The sequence below is a fragment of the Heterocephalus glaber genome, unplaced genomic scaffold (assembly GCF_053883595.1).
Source record: "Heterocephalus glaber isolate CG9 unplaced genomic scaffold, H.glaber_assembly_v1.0 deba00001472, whole genome shotgun sequence".
NCBI classification, from domain to species: domain Eukaryota; kingdom Metazoa; phylum Chordata; class Mammalia; order Rodentia; family Bathyergidae; genus Heterocephalus; species Heterocephalus glaber.
In genome coordinates, this window is record NW_028258315.1 from 78,380,244 (window position 1) to 78,403,679 (window position 23,436).

General features: G+C 41.4%; 1 protein-coding gene, 1 non-coding gene and 1 pseudogene across 8 annotated transcripts in view; all 3 read right to left on the reverse strand.

The window, feature by feature from the left end:
* Positions 1–18,120, reverse strand: part of Ube2e1 (ubiquitin-conjugating enzyme E2 E1) — a 76,983-nt gene extending 58,863 nt beyond the window's left edge. For 2 of the 7 annotated variants that reach the window (XR_015439535.1, XR_015439536.1), the window contains exons 1-2: positions 12,952–16,711; positions 12,780–12,830 (exon numbers count right to left, since the gene is read on the reverse strand). Coding sequence is in view for 3 of the 7 variants with exons in the window: in XM_087182208.1 (XP_087038334.1) it covers positions 12,780–12,830; positions 16,718–16,869 (203 nt within the window). In the remaining 4 variants the exon portion in view is untranslated. The other 5 variants (XR_015439534.1, XR_015439537.1, XM_087182211.1 and 2 more) reach the window with 5 other exon arrangements.
* On the reverse strand, positions 3,824–3,930 carry LOC147826425 (U6 spliceosomal RNA). Its single transcript, XR_015439659.1, has one exon. It is a non-coding gene; the product is annotated as a U6 spliceosomal RNA (small nuclear RNA).
* Positions 16,909–17,930, reverse strand: LOC147826426 (uncharacterized; annotated as a pseudogene).
* Positions 18,121–23,436: the final 5,316 nt, after the last annotated feature.

Sequence of the window (23,436 nt, forward strand, 5' to 3'; positions counted from 1 at the left end):
CATTTCTACATACAAAATCTGGGCTCCAAAGTTTTAATGGCTTTTTAGTTTTTTCCAAAATCATGTTTTACTCTGCAGGCACTACAATACAAAATTTCTTCCCAATCTTTTTTTTTTCGGGGGGGGGGGGTTGTTGTTACCGGGACTCAAACTCAGGGACTTGCGCTTACCAGGCAGACACTGTGCAGCTGAGCTACATTCCTGGCCCTTTTCCCAATCTTATAAATGTAAATAGTTAACAATAAAATGTACCATACATCCCTACATCAAGTACACAGAACCCAGTATTAGGGATGGACAGGATGGAAACCAACTTAAATTTCAGCTCTAATAATAACTGTATCCTCAACACATGATTCATGTTAGGGCTGGGCCATATCACTTGACAATGTTTATTCTGGAGGTGAAAACATCACAGGATAATAAGAAACAAACAAGAACTGTCTTCTGGTGGCCTGCAGTTGCAACGAAGATAAAAGGCAATCAAATCAGAGAACTTTCACCAAGATAGCCATTCAGAAAAAAGAATAAGGCCAAAGCAGTATCATATGCTAGTATACAATCTTGCTAACTTTACTACCAGTCTCTGCACACACAATGCTATAACATTTATCTTGAAACATTTACTTAGGTTAAAGCAAAGTTATCTTTCATGTTTGTGAGAAACCCTCCTAGGTTTTTTCCCAGTACTGGGGATTGAACTCAGGACCTTGCACTTGCCAGGCAGGGGCGGCAGCACCAAGCCACATCCCGGGCTCCTAGGTTTTTTTAAAAAACAAATGTTTTCTTTTAGGCTCTTTTATGTATAACAAATTCAGTGATCTTTGACTTAGAATAAATGTGCTCTAGTAAAGTCTGCTAAGAAATAAATTTTTGTAACCCCAATTCCAATGAATTACCTTTAAAAAGTGAGCTGTACTCCCAGAGGAAAGGCTGTGACATAAAATTTAAATTATTTGTGGAGTAAAATTCCTATGTAGGCAAAACACATGTTACTGTCTTGCTTTCCTCTAGCAGTTATCTAATTTGTGATCCCAATTACCCTCTGAACCAGAATGATTCCTAATCCTGAAAGTTTCTAAATTCTACCCTCAATTATTTAAACTAAGCAAGATCAAGAGTACTTGGCACAATCTAAAACAAACTAATATGACCTCATCAGTAGATGACTGATTAGAAAGATGACACTTAAGCCAGGCATACCGGGGCATACCTATAATCTTAGTCATTTAGGAAGCTGAGGCAGGAGGATTGCAAATTCAAAGCCTGTATAGACAACTTAGCAAGATCTTGTCTCAATAACTTAAAAAGGGTGGGATGGGGTGGGGATGTAGTTCATTGTAAAGGCCCTGGGTTCCCTCCTGTGGGTAGATGGGGGCATTCTAGGTAAATCTACTGCAAAGCATTAACAGATAATCTTAAAAAGGTAAAAAAAAAAAAAAAAAAGAATATGATGAATAACGTGAATACAAACATGGACCCACTCATTCTAATGGATTCTCAATTCTGAACAGAACAGAAAAGGCCTAGGTGAATCAAAGCATATAAAATAAAACATTTTTAAGGATGGCAGCAATTTGCTGATTTTCCAATTTGTGCACACTGCCCAGTATTTCCAAACTAAGTCCTACAAAAGGAATTCATCTAATGTAATATATGAATCCAGTAATATTGAACAATATTTATTTATAATATTCATGCTACAATGTTAGTCATAAAAGATAACAGATTTTAGTTTCATAAAGTAGAAGTTAACCTTTTTGGTAAGGGAAGAGGAAAGAAAAATTAGAAAAAATATCCTTTGAGAATCTTCAGTTCTGAAAATGACAAACTCTTGGTCCAGAAAAAATAAAATACATTCACAATGCTAAGAAATTCTGCCCTAAAGAGTAAACTTAAATCACTTTTCTGGATACATATAATGAAATCTTCCAAATGGGAGGAGTACAATACAAACATCTTTTTTGTCTCCCAAATCATCCCTTTTAGTCATCTCCTCTAAAATGGGTCTCATATGAAGGACTGATCCCAATACCATGCACATACTAAGCAAACATACTACTACTGAGCTACATCCCCAGCCCTTTTAATTTTTTGAGACAGGGTCTCACTAAAGGGCTGGCTTCCAACTTGCCATCCTCCTGCCTCAGCCTCCTAAGTAACTGAGATCACACACAGATTTATGCCACCACCCGTGAGTCCACTCACTGCTTTCTGATCCCATACTCTTGATTCTCCTTCTGTTTCTTCCTTTGTAGGCTTCTCCTAGTATAAACCTCTAAATGCCAGATGCCAACGTCTCCCATACTAGGTCCTCTTCTCACTATACCTTTTTTTTCTAGGTGAGCTAGAGATATCCAGACACTCACAGAAGCCACTATAGGATGAGGCCACCAAATGTATATGTATCTCAAGCTCAAAATATTCCTCAGTTTCAACTATTTGTATCTAACTCCTATTCCCGCACCTTCCTGGGAATCAATCTCAAACCTAACACATCTGAAAAGGAGTCATTTCCACTTTGTCCTCCTTCCAACATTTACATCTCTATCCCAGGCTTCTCTCTATGAGTAGAACACCACCATTATCTAGCCAGTAGCCTCCTCCCCCCAAAAACACCACCCACCTGAAGTCATTCTGCCTCCTCTTCCGTAACTCCCATGTACAATCCATCAACAGGTCCAGGTGTTCTAATCCCATTTCCACTGTCACTATCTTTATCCTACCTACCATCACCTTCACCATAAACAGAGCAACACCCGCCCCCTTCTGGTCTCCCTTCACCCACTAATCACATGTTCCAAGCTCCTTCCCATAAAGCAGAAAGGGTAGGAAAAACTTTCTAAAGCATTGCTGAGATAATGTCATTTTCCTAGCTTCAAAACCTGGAATCCCTTCTTACTGTTCTTAGAAGGAAATCTTAACTCTTTACCATGGTTTACACCATCTGTATCACCTACCTCCCCTACCTCAGAGCCTCCGTGTTTATGCTTCCCTCTGGGGTGTTCTTCCCAAACTTTTTTTGGAAGGTTATTTCCTTTCATCTTTCAGGTCTTTGCTTCACTCAATGTCTTAAAGTCTCCTCTAGGTAACTCCCCAACTGCTCTCAATCACTGCACTCAATTTCCTTCCTACCAAGTCATAACAATTTGAACTAATCCCTTTATCTGGTTGCTACTGGCACTGCCTACCAAAATTCAAGCTTCACAAGCCAGAGGCTAGCTTTAAGGCTGCAGTCACCTACAGAGTAATGCTAAGCGCAGAGCACACATTTACAATCAGGATCTGATTTACTCATGCCATTGTCTGATCTAATTCTGACTTTTTGAGCCATCTCACATATAAACCTTACCAAGCCACTCTACTGCTGTTTGAAAATGTACCTCAGGGCCAGGGATTTAGCTCAGTGGTTCCGCCGCCTGCCTCGCAAGCACAAGGTGCTGAGTTCAATCCCCGGGACCAAAAAAAAAAAGAAAATGTACTTCAATGTCTTTTTCTGTAGAATTTATTAGTAGTCCATTCCCTATCAATTTTCCATCCATCAATTAATATAAATACAAATGTTCAAGATCCTAATAGCACACATAATGATTATTTCCATGCTAGTAGGCCCCAGAGACCTCTCCATTGATTACTACTATTTAAAATGTAGTACTGACATAAGTCCATCTAAGTAAGTCAGATGTGATACTTGTGGCAAATCAGCTTTTTTTAAAAATTAAGTTTATCAGTACATTTTAGATATACATAATGACCACATTCATCATAGGGAATTTGTACCTGTACATGATGTATCTTCTTTTTTCCCATAAAAATATGGGGAAAAAATATGGAATATCTCACGAATTTGCGTATCATTCTTGTGCAGGAACCATGCTAATCTTTTCTGTATTGTTCCAATTTTAGTGTTATGTCCTGCCAAAGGGAACACAGCAAATTTGCTTTTGAATGCTATGTAATACCAGTTCCTTTCCTCTGGCCTGGCATTTCACTTGATCTGTCCCATTCAGGTCAACATGCTCTTTGAAAAGCAGACAGAATTCACTTTTTAACAACTCTGTTAAAAGTATTAGGAAACAGTGTGCTTCCATAGGCAGCAAATCCTAGTATCAACTTTAAATTACGTTCTTCATTTGAAACTCTGGCACTGCAGGACTTTCCCCATGGGGCAGGACATCACCTTGGCCTCCCAAAGACTCATCACCTATGCAGTATGACAGGGACTCTAGAAAGCAATCCGTAATCATTTGCATACGGGTGGCCAAAATACATGGTTTAAATTTTTGTTTTGTTTTATTTTTGGTACCAGGGATCGAACTTGGGTCCTTGCGCTTGCGCAGCAGACGGTGAAACCACTGAGCTAACTCCCTGGCCCTACATGGTTTAAACTTTAAAAATTTATTACAGTAAAAAACACACTGCCATTAATCCACCTCAAAATACTCTCCCCCTCACTTTGAACACACTTGATCCATTAGTCTTGCCACTTTTTGAAGCAGTTCTGCAAGTTGACTATGTGTCATTATCAGTTGTGATTTAAAAATATGGAGAATGGTGCAGCCAAATGCCATCCAATGGAAAGGCAGGCTTGTAAAAACATGAACGGTGTGTCTGCATCCACCTTATACACCAGATATGGCAAAGTACGTCTGGCTCTTCCACACAGTCAAAATGACCATTAAAGGTAAATGTTCTGAACCACTGGAGGACACCCAGGAGGTCGCAATAGCGCATCTAAAGACACTCACAAAACAGGACTTCCATAATTGCTTCAGAAAGTGGCTAGAATGATGGGGATCAAGTGTGTTCAAAGTAAAGGGTAGTATTTTCAGGGGTTATTAATGCCAATATGTCTTTTACTATAACAATTTAAACTAGCATATTTTTTGTTAATCACAATGTATAGAAGGTTCCAGAAAGAGCCATTAGCATACAGCAGTTCCTGGATTCTGGTTCTTAAGCAGGGGCTTTGATGAGCTTTTAGCCTACAGGGCAGGAGGTTTCCAGTGGATTATAAGCATATTCTGACACCATTTACTAGGTCTTTTGTTTCACTTTAGAGCATGGCTGCATAAAAGAGACTAAGAATGGGCTTATTATGAAACCCTGTTTCACTTCACTGGTGACAGGGAATGTGTCAGATGCCTCAAGCAGGTGCCAGAATCTCTTACCATATCAACTATCTGGGATAGCTTTAGGATTTGGAGCAACATCCTTGTGGAAACCCAATATATTTAGCACCCCTAGACCTATGCTCACTTTTTGACAAATGGTAACTTTATAAAGCCAAAACATGCAAATCAGAGGTACTGCATTGTAACGTATCTTCTCAATGCAGACTGTAACACAGATCAAGTCTTTTGTATAACAGATGCCTAGTCCCTGTGATTGGGGGAGGGTCCAAACTGCCTAAACTCCTGGGGTCAACTCAGAAAGAAACCCTGCGACCGACAGTTATAAAATGTGACAATTATTTCCCCAGTTCTTCTATTATTTTCTGAAGAGGGTAATGAAAATGCTCTATTAAACCATCACACCTAAATTAGGTTTCTGTGTTTTAATTTAACAAATAAATATGTACTATTTAGCTACTCTATCTTGGGCGCTGTAGGGATACAAAGATATAATAATCCCTGTCTAATGGGAAGCAGCAGACTAGAGAAAGATGCTGCTTCCTTTAATTCTATAAATGAGCTGCAGTGCATAAAACTGCTTCTGATTCTCTAGAAAACTGTCACTCTATCAAAATCCCAAACTACCTAGTCTTTCTAAACATATGCTGTCCAATTATGGTCTCAGTTTCATATTTTACCAACCTTCTCTACATCTGTGTATAAGAACATTACGTCCCCATCTCTTGCATTTTCATTCTTTTCCTCACTGTCTGATTCCTCCTCTCAGCCTACAAAGCAGACTTTTAAGATGCTATATTTTAAAGCCCTAACAAAATTACCTTGACCTCCCTAGGGCTTCTGGAACCTTGTGCTCTCTCTCTTCCTACTCCTTTGCTGCTGCTTTCTCCCTCCAGGTCCTATTTATTTACCCATCCTTCACTTGTGGATATTCCTCAGAACACCCTTACCCTCTTCTCTTGGCAACCCCATGCACTTTCCCATCTCTAAAACATTAAAATTGAGTGTGGGCTCACAAGACCAGCTCTAGTCTCAACAGCACTGCCAGCTCACCCCAGAATCAATGCATGCAAACCAAAATAAACAGGCATCAAGATGCCTTCAGCTTACTCTCACATGGTTCCACAAAATAATACATAAACAAAGCAAATATGGTGAAATTTTAACAGTTGAATCAGGATGAAGGGTGGGTGTGTTTTTCCTTCAAATTCTTCTGTAGCTTTGAAATTTTTCAAACTAAAAAGTTGGAGAAAATATGTAAGTTCAAAATCAAAGATAAATCATCGTTCCAAGGAACGTATAATCTTAATTTGCCTAAACTTATCTAAAAGGAGGTAGATCTGAGAGTTCAATGGCTGACTGATAATAAATTCAAATAGATAACCAAACTGCAAATATTTACTGAGGGCCTACTAAGTGGCAGCAACATGCTAAACACTGTATATGATCAACAAAGCAAATAAACTGTTTTTAACCTCAGAGAGAGGATCTCTACTTCCCCTAGGGCAGTTCATTTTCCTGCCTTATCTACTTCTATTAATAGTACCATCTTCTTCCCCAATACCCAAAAGAACTTCTGATTCCTTATTAAGTTCTCCACCTCTAAATCAGTAGCCAAGTTTCCTTGATTCTATTGCTTTCTGTCTCCCTCTCTACTCTATTTTGACAACCATCATCTGTACCCAAGTTTCTGCTTCCTACAGATCTCTACTCAGTCCTTGCTTGGTCTCTATCCAAACGCTCAGCTCTAAGTGAATTATAGCACCTGCTCAAGAGTTTCAGTGATTCTCCAGTACCTACAAAATGAAATTCAAAGCCTCAGCCTGACACCAAGGCACAAGTTTTATCTTTTACAACTGTATCTTCCCACTTGTTTCTTACTCATCAGCCAAAGGTTTATTCCAGTACTGTCCAATAGTGCCCTCTCTCTGCCTTCCCTCTGCTCTGTCTTCCACCTTTTATTCTTTTCCACCCTACTTCTCACTTCCTCTGTGACTGTTCCCAGGTTACCACATGCTGCAGCTACAACCCTTCATACCCAGGTCCAGGTAATCTCTCATTTGTCTGAAACTTTATAACGTGTGATCTGCATGTATTACTTTTTAAAACAATATTCATATTTCCAAGTATTATTCAAAATCTGTGTATGCATTTATCACCTTTACTGATTTACAAACTCCTTGAAGGCAGTGCCTTTTCATGTTTAAAAGGCACTCTTGCTTGTGAGAGGAATTTATTATCAGCATCCTTAATAAGAATCTCTAGAAAAATAAAAATTAAAAAAAAAAAGAATCCCTAGAAACTGTAAATGATGCCTTCTAAGCTATAAGCATTTTTCCCCAAATACTGATATTAATAGTGATACGGGTCTTTATTGTGGTGATATATATTTGCATACTGATTTAATCATCTTTAAGTGTACAATTCAGCAACATCAATTACATTCACAGTGTGCATTATCACAACCATGTATTTCCAAAAACTTCACCACTCCTTACAGAAACTATACCCATTTAATAAATAACTTCCCATTTTCCCCTCCCCACAGTCCCCTGGAAGCCTCTAATCTACTTTCTATCCCTATGAATCTGACCATTCCACATACTGCATTTAAATGGAATCATACAACATATATGACCTTTTGTGTCTAGTTATTTCACTTGTACAACATTTCCAAAGTCTACCCACATTATTGCCATGTATCAGAACTTCATTGCTTTTCATAGCTGAGTATTCCATTGTGTCTATCTACTACATTTTCTTCATCCACTCATTTGCTGATAGGAAGCTGTATTGTTTCCCCTTTCTGGAAATTACGAATATTGCTGCTGTGAACAGTGATGTACTAGTTATCTTTTAACTCTGTTTTCAATTATTTTGTGTATATGCCTAGGAGTAGAACTGTGGGTCAGAGTATTTCTGTTGAACTTTTTGAAAAATAGTAGAGATGTAGTTTTATAATCCAGATACAATCTTTTGCCAAGCACAATAGCCACAACAGTTCCTATTCATTTTAGAAAACAATTCAATTCTGGATAGTTCTTTCCTTCCAACCCACTCAGGCCACAGGTGTTGATCTAATTTCCAGGAGCTTGACCGCCATTTGAGTATTACTTTGATTTTGCTGCCATTCTAGTATCCTGACTCTATTTTTCAACACTGCCTTTACACATGTAAAAGTACTTACTCTGCATGCTAATACTCCAAATGAAAACTGTAAAATTAACCATGATTCAGATGTCTGTCCCACTTCTATTTTTTTTTTGCGGGGGGGTTTCCAGGGATCGAACTCGGGTCCTTGTGCTTGCAAGGCAAGCGGGGGAACCACTAAGCCAAATCCCCAGCCCTTCAGCATATTTTTTCGGTACAGGTTGGCTTCTATTGACCTAACAACCTTTTAAAACATGTTGAACTTGGACAATGTATTTAAGACTGTATTTTTGCCAAAAAAAAAAAAAAAGACTGTACTTTTGCAAAGACTGGATCTCTTTTCACTCTAAACCAAGGATGACAGCCTGGTACTTCTAAACTGACATCTCACTCCCATCACCACTATTATAGGGTACCTCCCCCCTTAATTAGGAAAATACAACTAAGTTCAAAGAAACTATCTGGAAGGATACACATAAAAGTGTAACTGAGAGCATCTCTGTACAAATAACTAAACAGAAGATGTCATGAGGGATTTCAGTTTTTATTTCCACAAACTTTTGCATTTGAATTTTTCAAACACGTATTCGTAAACCAGGCATGTTGGCACATGCCTATAATCCCCACAACCAGTAGGCTGAGGCAGGATTGCTGCAAGTATGAGGCCAGCTTGGACTACAGAGTTAAGTTCAAGGCCAGCCTAGACTACATAACAAGACCCTACACAAAGCAAAAAACAAAACACCAAAAAGAAAACAACAAAACATTATTGTGTAATAGTTTTAAAATGTAACTTAAAAGGTGAACTATCAAAAAGGTAAACAAGCAAGTCTAATAATACCAACAAATAGTACATACAGAAAACTTTAATTTCAATTAACTTCATAACACCATAAGGTAGACAAGCCAGGGATTAAGACCTTTTACTAGTAAATAAGGAAAAGAAGGTTGAGAAAATCTAATTTTTTAGATAAATGCACTAAAATTTTTTTTTTGGTACCAGGGATCGAACTCAGGTCCTTGGCTTGTGGGGCAAGTAGCAGAACTACTGAGCTAAATCCCCGGCCCTGCACTAAATTTTTTTAAATGACCTTTTCTTTGACCTTCAAGTCATCTTTTAAATAGTATGATTAGCTGTGAGACCTTAAATTGTATTTGATTACATATGCAGTTCTCCCAGAAAAATAAAAAGGAATGCCTTACATTTACTCAAGAAAGACAAAATGGTCAAAAAGTAATAAAGTACAATATATAAAAAAAAATTGTAAAACAAAAACAAAATGTCTTTGTGCTTGAAATGTTTAATGACTTCTCAAAGACATTTTATTGTCAAATAGCACCCACCCCAAACCTGAATTTTTAGGTTTCAAATAACTATATAAGATGTTTACTCATAATATAAATATGTCCATTAATAAAATCTGAAGTTTAAAGGATGTGGACAATGTATGCCAATTAGGATGAGAAGATACACCATCAACAGACTCATGTCTACAGGCTAGTTATAAAGCTGTGACTAGTCAATTTGGCAAAGTTCAGGCTCTGGGCTATAAAATTACAGCAGCAAAACTGATTCTAGTGGCCCAGAGTTCACTAGCTATCTAAAAGGCATAATTTTACAATCCAAGATAGGGAAAGCTTTAGGAAATCATTAAAATCATTAAGGTAGTGTTTACTTCTTTCTGAAAAGAATAGAGCTAAATAATAGAGAAAAAAGCCTAACCAGATGCATAGTAAGAAGACGATTTCTTTCATACATATATGTTGTATGTACACATATATATAACCAAATGGCTGAGATAATAAAAATAAGCATTTCAGTTACATAGCAATACAAAGCAACTTTAAGATACTCTAGTACAATACTTCTGACTTAGTCACAGTATAATCTGCATTGCACTTTGTTCTAAAAATCTACTCAAATAATACACAATATTAAAGATTTAACTTTGTTTTCAGACATTGAAACACTTTAGCAAATGCATTTCACTTAAGCTTTGAAGTTCTGTGACTTCAAATATTTTTGTCAAGTGGTAATAGTGAATACAAGCAGTGCACCTTCCTTCACAAGAAGCAATTTTCCTACTAATTTGCAATAATCAACTGTTTACTGAGAGGTTATTATGTGCCAAGTGCTGTTTTAGGAAAGTGATGTGTTTAAATTTAAAAACTACGCATTACTGATTGAAGCAAGGAAATTCTGGAAAAGGTAAAAACATAGATAAGATACATTAATTGAAAACCAATTATTTAGCATATCCAAAATATAATTTATAGTTGATGAAATTACAATTTCAACATTATACAAACTATTAAGCTCTTCATGCTCAGGTTAACTTTAGAGAAATTATTTTTAAAAGTGCATGCCTTTATTCTATCATTTAACTCACATTTTAATTGGAAACAAACTTCAAAAAGACTCCCAAACTAAATTATCCATTTCCATCTCCAACAAAAAGTACATTATATTAAACAATGAAATCCTATAAGCTACTAGCACAAAACATAAAACCAAACTCACAAAAGAGCTGAATTTTAGGACTAGTATATAACATTAAGACAATAGCTGGGTCCCAAGTTCGATCCCTGGTACCAAAAAAAAAGAAGACAATACACCAAAAAGCAACCCAAAACAGAAATATTAATTCACATTATTGAAAAAAGTCCAAATTTTAGATGTTTTCAGAAGATAAAACAATCTTTATATATAACAACCATAATATTCACTCTCTTGCAAAATAAAAATGCCTGGTATTTTCTCTGAAATCATTTTTCTCAAAAAGTTTTAAGTGTACTGAGGTTTGTCTCCCCACTGCCCAACAGCCGCTCAGTTTTGAGCTTCTCTTGACCACAGGTAATACTCCAAGGGTTCATCTTAAAGAGATGCTAGGAGGATGCTTCAAAGACAAAGTTCTACATGCTTCAAAAACAGAAATTTCTCACATATGAAACTCAGCTGAAATGTCAAACTGGAGTGTATTTACCCTTTTTTATTTTTTATTATTTTACTTTTTGGTACTGGGGATCGAACTCGGGACCTTGCACTTGCAAGGCAGATACCCCATTTTTAAAAATGATTAATCCCCAGAAAATCTTCAGAGTATTTACAATTTTAAATTTGACAGCATAAGAAAGCCATTGTATGTTTTAATAAATGATACTAGTTTTAAAACCATGCTTTAACTTTATAATTTGATCCCGAGGGCTGTCCGAAGTCACAAGAAACACATACAAGAGCCACACAATACCAAACAAGAGCAATAACCACACACCACAGATCTAGTACGAGGGTTTCCCTGGACTCACACGAACTGAGGACGCTATCGCTTCCATTTGAACACCCTGTTACTACTTCTCCACGTTCTTAACCTTCTGCAAAGATTGTTAGCCAGCAAAGAAATCAAGAACGACTAAGTGGTTCCATTACAAACATATAGTTTAAAACCTTTTCAAAATCATGACTTTCCTCACAAAACAATAAAATTTCACCAACAAGCATCTCACACATCTGATCAACATTAAGAACAAATATATCCAAATGACAATACTAAAATTTGCACTCAGGTAACTCACTAATCAGTTTAGAATACTTCATTTAGCTTTTAACCTGAATATTTCTACATATTCATCTTAAATTCAGCATATAGCCACTGAATATTTTGTTAATAACTTCTACTCCTGACTGTAAGTTTAGAACACTAATGCAATCGCACATCCCATTCCAATCCCAACCTGAGAACTGAGAGGTTAAATACTATAATTTTAAACTATGAGAGTTATAGAAGTGAACAATGACCTCCTTCAAATAAATGGTTCATTATAACACATCCTTTTAAGTCCTCCACTTCACTGCTGATTCAGCAAAATCATCAAGTCTTCCTTCCACCCTGACTCTACAGTAGCAAAATGGCTAAATAAAGTGACCAACAAACCCTTTGGAAATTCCTTTCAAATTGTTTTCAAACTGAAATACACACCCCTATATACAATCTGAATGAAGAAATACAAAGGGAAAACAGTACCTTTTAAGTTTAAATCTATTCATTAAAAACAAAATCCTTCTATCAAAGTCACAAATTTCTTGAATTGCCCTGCCGAAAGTTCAATACAAAACTATATACACTGGAATAACTCTGAGGATCCAGTGAAGAGTTCTACTATTAGCTTAACATTGCCTCAGACATTACTATAGCAAAGCAGTTATCTAAATCAAAAAGTACCTGAGCACCTAAAAGGTTTTACACCATCCTTACAGAACATATCTAAGACCCATTAGGCAAGGGTATACCTTTAAATCCATTACTTCTCTTGGACAGAGTACTGAGCTTGTCAAAAGCTCATCAAAACGCTATACTTAAGTAAGTTTCAGCTGTTGGTTGATGTGAGCACCGAAACAAGCATCAACCAAAGCAAAAATCTATAATAGTCCAAAGAAAACCCGAAGGCAGAGTTTAAAAGGATTATTAAAAAAAAAAAAAAATCTCAAAGGCAGCTCACCTGCAGTTAGGTGGAGGGTCTAGAGTGATGTCTGCCAGTTCCTTCTGAATCCTGGGTCGGGAAACAAACACAAGGAGCGTTAAGGCGTCAGAAGCCTCCCACCTGTGACAAACCCAACCGCGACCACTGGGATCCACTAGGACACTGCACATCAAACGCTCAGGTCCATTACTTCAGGAAAAAACTTTTCAGAGGCGGGAGGCGACAGTCTGAAGTCTCTGGCCGCAAGATCTGGGTTCTAGTTTTGCTCGCACACCGCGGCCGTTCTAGTTCTTGGCGTTTTCCATTAGGGAAGAAATCACTTTAAAGTTTCTCCCTCCGCGCTCCCCTCCCGAATCCTTCCCCCACACCTCCCGGTCGCAGGTCTGAACCACTGAGGGGAAGGTCGCGGCCCGCCCCGCCTCCCGACCCGGGGCCCGCAGGTCTACGCCACAAGGCTGGTGGCCCGGAAGGGCGCCCCCCGCAGGCCGCGGACGCCAGGCCCGCCGAGCCGCAGCGACGCCTCCAACATGGCCGCTCCCCGCGAGGCCCCTCGGCCCCGCGGTCCTGCAGCCGTCTCGGGGTGCGGCGGTCCGCCCATCCGCGCGGCTGAAGGTGCGGGTCGGGGAGGGCGGGTCCCGCGCGGAGCTGCCGGCCTCCCGGGCCCGGAACCCCGCCCGCTCCCGCACAGGTGCACCGGCCCTCGCCCAGCAAGCCGCCCAGACTCTCGGCCCAGCTTTCCTCGAAGTTCCCCCACTGCCCTTGGGCCTATTCCTTCTCTGTCGCCCCCTCTGCGGCTCACACTGGACCCTCACCTGGGACCCCCAATTTTCGGCCTGGGCACTAACTCTCGACTTCACAAAGAGCCCCATCCCCCACTCTCAGGCCGAAGCCACCAGGCAGTTCACACCAAGCCCTGGCCTTTGTCTTGTGCTTACCTAGGCGCTGGGAGCATCAGTTAATACAGCCAACTTTGGGGCCTTTAAACTGCTTCCACCTTCTAAAACGGTGCCTATTTTTATAATCTCTCCTGCTATCATATAAAGCCCTACTGTTCTAGGTTACAACTTAAAAATTTCACTGAACCAGCTCGGGAGTAAAAACACGAACAAACACACAGACTTGACAATTTAAATGACAATGGATGCTCTTCTCTTTCCAAAGGTTTCTGAAGGTAGGAAGAGACCAGCTATTAAAAGCTATTAAAAGTTTTGGAAGACATTGCTTCTGTTTAAAGAAGAAATGGGCCAGGATTTAGCTCAGTGGTTCCAGCGCCTGCTTCGCAAGCACAAGGTCCCGAGTACGATTCCCCGTACCAAAAAAAAAGTAAGAAAATGACCTTAAGGGCAATGACTTAAGTTCTTTAAACTTTCCTATTGAAGGACATTTCCTGACCCCTACAAATTGGTCAACTTTAGAAGTGTTTAAGTTTCTATTGGCATCAATTTATCAGTTTCCTGCTAAATTCTGCTACCAATGAGCTTTTCAGTTCTGACATTTGCATCCCTGCTGTTTTTGACTCATGCATTATTCCATGTTAGAGTAAAAGTTTAGAACCCTGGTTTCCTGATTCCTTTGCACCTTTTAGAATTGACTATTTTAAGACCTATGTATTATAGGCAAAAACTTCCTCCCCATAAACTCAAAAACAGGTCGCTGTTTCTTTAATATCTAAAAATTAATACTAGATAGCTTTATTCACTTGTCTTGGCTGCCAGCATTTGTACTATTTCCAGAGGACTGGCCAAAGATTTGCAAGAGGAACTCATACACACGGTCCCAGAGTGATTCTGGTTCAGACCACTCCATGGGGCTCCTTCCTCTACCCACAGTTCAGAAACCACTTTCCACTGTGCAGTGAGTAACCTGTTAGTTTGCCAATTCAAGCTTCCTTTTCACTCCATCTCCTGGTAAAGGCGCCAAATGTGCCCCTCCAACTCCCTAAGCAACACCTATCTTCCAAATCAATGTATTTCACAGAACACCCTCTACAGGACCCCACTAACATCAATTTTCTCCTGTTCCTCTTTCCTACACATACTCTCTTCACTTTTTGCCTTTGATATTAACCTTAGCACAAATAGCCTCTCCCGGCAAGACATCCAGGCCACTAAATTCACACTACTGGGGGGGGGGGGGAGAGAAAGAGAAAAAGAGAGGATAGAGGGGGAGAGGGGGAGAGAGGAAATCCTGATGCTAACTTATAGGTAAAATTACTATTTATACCTTCCCACCTTTAATTTTCTACACCTACCATCTCTTTCCCAGCCATTTCCATGTAAGTTTTGAACTTCTTTGGAATGGACAAATTGTATTTGAGCAAACCCCCGTCTTTGTAATTTGCCAACAAAAAGCAGACTTTTATTTAAAAGTTGTGCCTCTGCCCCCCAAACATATTCGTGTACACCAGAGATACACAGAAAAACATAAATGCTAATGACCTGAAGTAAATGCCTGCAATGGGGCAGTTCAGACCAAAAGCCCAGTGACAATGGGGTTGTCAGAGGGGAGATTATAAGGAGTGGCTGTTCAGAGCAGGTATGGAAAAGGCTAGGTACCAGGAGAACCCATATAGGGCTAACAAAGAGGGCTGGTTAGGTCTCCAGGGAAGGCAAGATGCAAACAAATCAACCGTCTTAAAAAAGAGCAATCTTGAGGGCCAGGGATTTGGCTCAGTGGTTCCACTGCCTGCCTTGCAAGTGCAGGGTCCTGAGTTTGATCCCCGGTACCAAAAAAAAAGGAGCAATCTTTCGAAGGCACCTTGCCACTTAATTCACTCAATTCACTATTTAAAATAAGCTTAAGTTCCTAAGTCAGCCCATGGATAGGACACCAAAACAGTTTAACAAATTTTCACATTTCAAGCCAGGGAAAATGAGAGAACAACCTCTCAAACTCCAAGTTCCAGGCTCACTACTCAACAGAGATCTAAAGCCTCATGTTTCATTTTATAAATTCTTTTAAGAATTGTATCCATACCTAAACCAGGAATTTGGAGTCCTTACTACCTTCCCAGCTTGCTGCTTTAAAGTTTAACAACTATCTAACTGAAAATGGAAGGGATTTATGAAAGTCTGGAGGTTCAGGGGAATCTACTTACCACAGGTTATTTTTAAGAACCGTGGGGATCAGTGGATGTTTCTGAAGGATGACCAAGGTAAAAAAAAAAAAAGCTACCTCCAAGGACGTGAATGAGGAAGAGAATAAAGAAAACGCCACTGCTTGAATTCAATTGGAGGAAAAAGAAAAGGTGAAATAACATTTTTACAGTGTAAGAAAAGAGCAAACAGCAAGGAAGAAGAGTCTCCTAGAAATTTGGCAAAGTCAGGTAAAGAATAAAAGACTCTCGACGATAACCTGGGATAACCATTTTATAATCATTCACTGTACTGATTTATTCATTTCCTCTCTCCAAATCAGAAAAATCTCTTTAAATTCCACCAGGAAACATCACCTACCAAGTTTTTTCCCACTAATGTGAATATCCCTTACGCAATTTGTGGGAAAAGCTCTATTAAAAAAAGATCACCCTGCAACAGGTGAGGACGAAGAAAGATGGTCATACAATTCATTTCGGTATGAGTTGTCTAGGAAGGTGTTAGTACAGTAATTAAGAAGTAGGATGACGGTCCCGAGGAAGGTCACGGACTAGTGATTACTAAGACAAACGACCTGAAATATTTGGGGGTCACTAATAAACGTAAATAAGGATTCTTACAAACTTCTGGAAAAACTGGAAGAAGAGGCAAGCCACAACAGCTGCCCGTTGACAATGACTGAAACAGACGAAGCAACAGAGACAATAATTAGGGCTTCCATGGCCCCATTTTCATCTTAGAGAACACATAAACCATGAGAAGAATTTAAGCCACCCTCCTCACCGGGAGGCGGACCAAATGCTGTAAGAAGCAGTTCAGAATCTACCGTCGGAAGCCGTGGGGGAGACAGGGGTGCCGTACCTCTTGGCGCTGGTGGAGAGGAGCTTGGAGTTTTTGCTCATGCTGACTTTACTCTCCTTCTTCTTGGGGGTGTTTGTTTCTTTCTCGGTTTGCTGGTTGGAGGACGAAGATGAGGAGGAGCTGGTACTGGCCCTCGAATCGTCATCCGACATAGCGAACCCCCCACCCCACCCCGCAAACAGCCCCTGCAGCGGGAGGGAAACAAAACAGAAACACAAGGCCATGCAGGGAGGGTAAATACGGAACTCGGGTTCCGTCGGGAGGGCACCGCGGCGCCCACCGCCCTCCACCCTCTTCCCAAAGTCTCCAGGGCCACGAAGGCTCTAGCAAATCGGACGGGTCTTGTTTGTTGCTTTCCTGCCCCGAGTGGGGGACGCGGCGGGCAGCCTCTCCCTCGCCCCTGGGCTCCCCACCCGGCCTCGAGGGAGAAGGCGAGGCGGAGAGGGGGCAGGGGTGCGGGGCGGCCGCGAGGCTCGGGAGGGAAGGTCCGGGCGGCCCGCCGGCCTCGGGGCTGTTTTTGTCCGCTCGCGGGGTCTCGGGGCGCCGGTGGCCCGGGCGAGACTGCGGGGCCACGAGCGGAGTTTGCGGAGGTCGGGAAGAGGGGAGGGGCGGGAAGGAGTAAGAGAGGAAGCCGAAACGGGGGGGACGGGGGCGGGGAGCGGTGCCCGGTGGGGGAAGGGAGGCCGGCGGGGCAGGCGCGACCAGGCCGAGGACCCAAGCCGCGCCCGCCGCCCCCATCCCGGGCGGCCCGGTTCCGACTGCGCGGCCGGCGGGGGTCCAGAGCTCGCGCGCCGCCGCCGAGGGGTGGGGTGCGGGGGCCCGGCCTCGGCAGCGCAGGAATAACAATGAGCCCGCGGCCCGGAGGGGACCATGCCCGCGGGCCCCCGCCGGGCGGAGCGCAGGGCTCCCGCCTCCCCTCCCCCGCCCCGGCCCCTCCGCGGCCGGCGGGGGCTCCGGGGCAGCGCTGACAGTTCGCGTCGCGAGCTCCCCCCCAACCCCGGCCCGACGCGGGCGGCCCCCGAACCCCACGCGGCCCGGGGCCCCTGCCCATCCCCCGCGAGCGGGTCCCGGACCCCTGCGGTTCCCCGGCCCCTTGCTGCCTCCTCCGACCCCGTGCCCCACGGCCCGGGCGGCGCGGGGCGGGCGGCCGGCTGGCCGGGGTGTCCCCGGGGCCCGGCGGCGCGGCCGGGGGGGCGACGGGAGGCGGGGGGGATCCCCGTACCTCTCTTTGTGTCTGGCTTCTCCGTGCCGCCGCGGCGGCTGTGCTGCGGCTGCGGCTGGGCCTGGCCACTCGTGTCTCTCTCTCGCTGGGAGAGAAGCGGAAGTGCAGCAACAGCAACTATTAAACAGGCAATGGCTTCCCCCAGCCACACACGCTCGCACACACACCCCTCCTCCTGCCGTCCGCCCCCTCCGCCCCCTCCGCCCCTGCCCGCCTCTTCCCTCCCCTCCTTCTCCTCCCTCCCCTCCCCCACTGGTCCACCCACCCGCCCTCCTCCGGCAGCACCTGGGAAGGGGGGATCGCCAGGAGGACGCTGGGCCACGGGAAAGCCCTGTCCCCCCACACCCACACCCCAACGCCTCCTCCGAACGCCCGGGAAGGGGGCGAGGGGTGTCTGGGGACCGGGATTCTGGGCGTGAGAGGTGGGCGCGATTGCAAGTGCTATAGAGGGAATTGGGGGTCCACTAGAGGAAGTTCTTTCCCACGAGGGCTTTTGGAAAAGGGTGGCAAATTGGTGGGATAGATGATAATCTGGTGCAAGGACTTTGGACTAGAGAATGCAGCGGGAACTCCTCCTAAAAGTGACCGGTTTAAAGAGAGAAAAAATCCCACAACAGGGTTTCCATTGGGCTGACACTTGCTTCTCCCTCTGGAAGTTTACCTGCGAGAAGCAGAGGTCTTGCCTGTGAGAAAATCCCAAACTAGGAGCTTTCTGTTCGGGGCGCCAGGCACGTGCAATTTTACAACATTACATTCTTCCATTCGCTTTTTATAGAAAGTGATGTGGTTTTATAAAATAATAGAAAAGATTTCATGACAGGTAAAACGTAGCGGGGCTTGCAAGTGTGCGAAATCGCTGGGAATAAACCATATACCGCTGAATTTGACGGGATTGAGAATTTTTTGTACGAGTTTATGTTAGATGTAAAGTTTGATTTTGTAGAAATCGAAGGAAAGTTTTAGGGACTGCTGTTACCTTCTTTTGCTACAATAAAAATGCTGTTCAAATATTTTTAGAGTATTCAGTAATTTTGAACTTTTCGTTGCTTATCATTTTACCCAAATTGATTAAGTATTAAGCCATCAAATTATAACTTAGTTTTTCACCCATTTGTCATTTAATTTGAAAGGAACTGAAGAAATATGTGCCATCCAAATACAACTGTGCCATGTGTACAGGATCTTGTACTTTGAGGAGACAACCCCCAGTCAGATTTCCATGAGCCACTTTAAATAATCTCACTCAAATTGCCATCATTTTCCATGGCAACAGTGGCTTCAGTTACCACGAGACAACACAAGATTTAAGCCCCAGTAACCAGGAAAACAGGCATTCTCACTACCCATTTAAACCCCTTCTGCCCATTAACCTGAAAACCCAATTTTACTAAAATTCATAAGTGATTTGTATACACTTCTCCCTTGATTCGTTTGAAGAAATCTGTATCTACTAAGAGTTGTCATAGAATCAAGGAGTGTAAAAACTGGGAAAATCCTTACAAGTCATTTTCAGCTTCCTGCATCGTGGCGGAGCTATCCCTCCACTACACAAAAGCATATGGATTTTTAAAAGATCTCCAGACATAGTCTTTCTGAATGTTTGGTTTTCAGGAGTCCTGCTAGAGGACATAAAAATGATGTTTCACACCTTACAATATTTGAAAAAAAAGTTTGAAAGCAGGTTTTGTACATTTTATTGCTGATGAAAAAGATGAGAAAACAATAAACATGGACGAAATGAACTCAGGATGAGGAAAATAATGCAACAAAGCCATTAAAATTGACGTTATCCCCTTGCAAAATTTTGATTCATTTTTATTTTCACTTTTTTGGTGGTAAGGACCAAGCTCAGGGCCTTGTGCCTGCTAAGCAAGCCCTCTATCACTGAGCTAAATCCCCAGCCCCTAAATTTTTGATATTTAAAAATATATGTCTACCCTATGCATACAAATAGAAAAAAAATCATATGGAGCCAGGCAAGGTGGCACACACCTATAATTTTAGCTATTCAGGAGACTAAAGCCAGAAGATTGAAAATTTGAGGCCAGCGTGGGCAACTTAGCAAGACTGTCTCAAAGAATTTAAAATACAGTAGTTTTTTAAAAAGAATTTAAACTTTTAAATCAAATATGTATAAAGTCGAATTTTTTTCTTTAATGTTGGTTAGCATAAATTGTGTATTTGAATATTGACTTTAATAATAATTTTTCATATTTTTTAAAGTAACAACGTGATAGTTTGGGTTTTATTGCTGAGGCTTGGGTTGGAAGGTCTCTGGGGAAATAAATGATAAACTCCAAGTCGGAGGGCTCCTCCTACATAGGGAAGTGTTTTCTCAATCACTTGTCTGAAAGGCTCCTAGTCTCCTTCTGGCTATTTCCCCAATCTGTAATACACACTACTGTAAATTAGTCCTTTAGGATTTTAGAATGACCTGCCAGGGGGAATAAGGACCTCAAAATGCCTAGAAAAGAATCCACTGCTTTCAAAACACTAATCTTTATGTCAGAATGTTTTAAATACACAGTTGTGTTAGAAAAATATTCATTTACAACCTTTTAACACTTCCACTACAAGGCCTAGGGTGCTAAGCTGACTTCCTTGAGCCTGTTTCCTCATCTGTAAAGGTCAAGAATGCCTACACTGTACAGGCTGGCGGGACCAAATGTGTCTATCGTGAACATGGTTTATTAGCTGATACATAAAATAAATCATTAATCCTCCCCTGGTCCAACCCCTCAGGCATTTGTTTAGGACATAGGGTCTTTATGACTGAGAATTCACGACAAGTGCTTGCGGTATAGGAAACCTTGTGGGAGGAAGGTAGAGTCGAGGAACAAGGCTTTTAATACTAGAAGGGGCCTAAGATCTTTTTTTGAAAAGCAAGATTTTACTTTTAGTAAAGGTATTAGAAGTAGGAAAAGGAATATGCTCTACAGAGTGAGTGCGGGCCAGTTAAAGGTAGGGGAAGAAGTATGCCCAGTACAGTGCAGAGCCGGCTGGTAAAAAGTTTCCCAGCGCTGAGATGGTCTACTTCACATTCATGTTACAGATGAAGAAATTAAGGCAAAGAAAGCTGGTACATCTTATCCAAGGTCATGCAGTAAATTGGTGGCAAAAAAGCAGTTATGACCCTGCCCAGCCACAGATTATCTTGTCAGTTCTGGCAGTATCAGAGTGGAAGAAGTACCTCAATTACCTGGGAGAAAAATGTATTAAACATAAGAGAACTGTAATGTTTTTAAGAATACATTAACAATCAAGATATAGTTGGGCAAGTGGAAATATGGAAGCAAACTAAGGGAATCACTGAATTCGTAATCTTTACTTGAATAAACTGACTTCTTGACATTTCCTGCCCTTATCCTGAGAAGAGTCCTCACTTTTATTTCGCATTTATGGGTATATTTTAAATAGGTAATACATTTTCATGCCACATTGTTTTAAAAAACAAACAAAAACTCAACCCACGCTACAAAAATGGCCTTTGCTCTTCCCCCACTCCAAGTTTCCCCCAGGGGAAGCAGTTTTCTGGTGTACTCAGTCTAGCAAGCGCTTTGATGCGCCTGCTCAATTTACATTTTAAAAAACACCCCCAGTCACAGAAGCCCAAGTGGGCACAGCAGTGTGATCCCTCATGGGCTTTGAGAAAGTAGGCTCCAGTTTTTACTAGTGCCTATTCCTGGTTCTCAGAAAGATCCACCTCTCCAAGTCATCTTTAGGGTATCAAGTACTATTTAAGTAGAAGCACTTGAAGATCAAGGTGCTAGCTCATTCCTAGGAGGTAAAATGAAACAGTTGATTGAAAAGAAAGAGAGACCCCGTTAAACTTTGGAACACTCCTATTTTGGGCTTGTTGCTCACATTTGAAATTACAGTATTTCCTAAAGATGACTGCTCTCTTTGGCCAATTCCATGCCCAAACAATAGTCAAACAAATTAATATTTGTTAATATGGTTTATGAATGTTATCATTATGTATATCTAAAATGTACCAATACATGTTTTGCTTCCAAAAAATATGGTTTTTTAAACTTACCTATGGCTAACTAGAAATTATGGTCTTTTTCTGTCAAATAAACCAAAAAATAGCTTGTGTTTAGAATTTAAAAAGAAGGTCTTCAAAGTTCTTTTGGAAAAGATAGATTTCAACCCACTTCCTTTATTTGTTTGTTTGGGTTTTTTTGGTGGGGGTACCGGAGATCAAACTCGGGTCTTTGCGCTTGTGCAGCAGGCAGCAAAACCACTGAGCTAAATCCCCAACCCCTATTTGTTTGTTTTTTTAATCTTTTGCAATACTGGGGATTGAACCCAGGGCCTTCATACTAAGCTATGTCCCCAGGCCTTTTCTATTTTTTGTTTTGTAATAGCTAAGTTGCTGAATTGCCTAGGCAATTTCAAACTTGGGATCCTCCAGCCTCAGCCTCCCAGAGTACTGGGATTACAGGTGGGCGCCAGCATATCAGACTTTACTTCATTTTATAATGCTCCTGTGAGCTGAAAAAAGTCTATTTCTTATACAGAAAGATGAGGAAGGTTCATGAGAAAGGATGAATTCCCTGAAACCTAACCTTAATTCAGGTCATTTTCCCATAACACTTAAAAAAAAAAAAAAAAGCTGACTGGTTTGAAGGACCCTAAGCATTATTAGACTCTATTGGTCCTGAATGTCACTATCACAGGAAGCTAGGACAGAGCTAAATTACTTTTTCTACCACATGGAGGTATTGAACAACCATGTGATTGTCAAAATCTACCCAGACTTGTTAAGAGTCTAATGCCCTCTTAGGCAAGGGCAGAAGAGTTTATTTGATGTCTACAAATGTGTAGTGCTTCATACAAGAACACTCTTCTCAATATATAATTTAGCATCTCCTCTGTAGGACCTATTTTCTAAACAAATTAGCCTTCTTCAACCTTCCATACATTGACCACATGAGGATGGATTATACTGGAATATACTGGATAGTAGTTTGAGCAGTTTGGCTCATTAGTTTCTGAAACCTTTTCCTGAATTTGACACTTTTTCAGTTTATTGAAATTTGGAGGAATAAAACGACAGGGAAAAATTACTTTTATTTCACACTCTTAATTATCTATTGTGAAACTTTAAAAAAAAACACATCAATTTCTCCACAGTTCAGTGGTGTGGCCAGTCTATGGTCAGAGATGCAATTATGAATCCAAAATTTGCCTCAGTAATTGCAAACCCAGAAGCAACTGGCAGCAAAGATAACAGTCTGAGTTACTAAGCCTACTTGAAAAGTTCTGTTTTTGCTACAGACAGTACTTAGGTCTCAGCTTCAAATCAATTCATTAACAAATATTTATTTATTAGCCTGTGTGGGCTAAGCACAGTTTTGAGTGCTGTGGAGATGTAGAGAAGTTTAATAAAAGGTAACCTGTGCCCTGGAGCAAGGGCCAAGGGAGAAGGGACCCAACAGAGCCTTTCCCAAGCATGGCTCAGGAAATAGTCACACGTTCCCAGTACAGTACT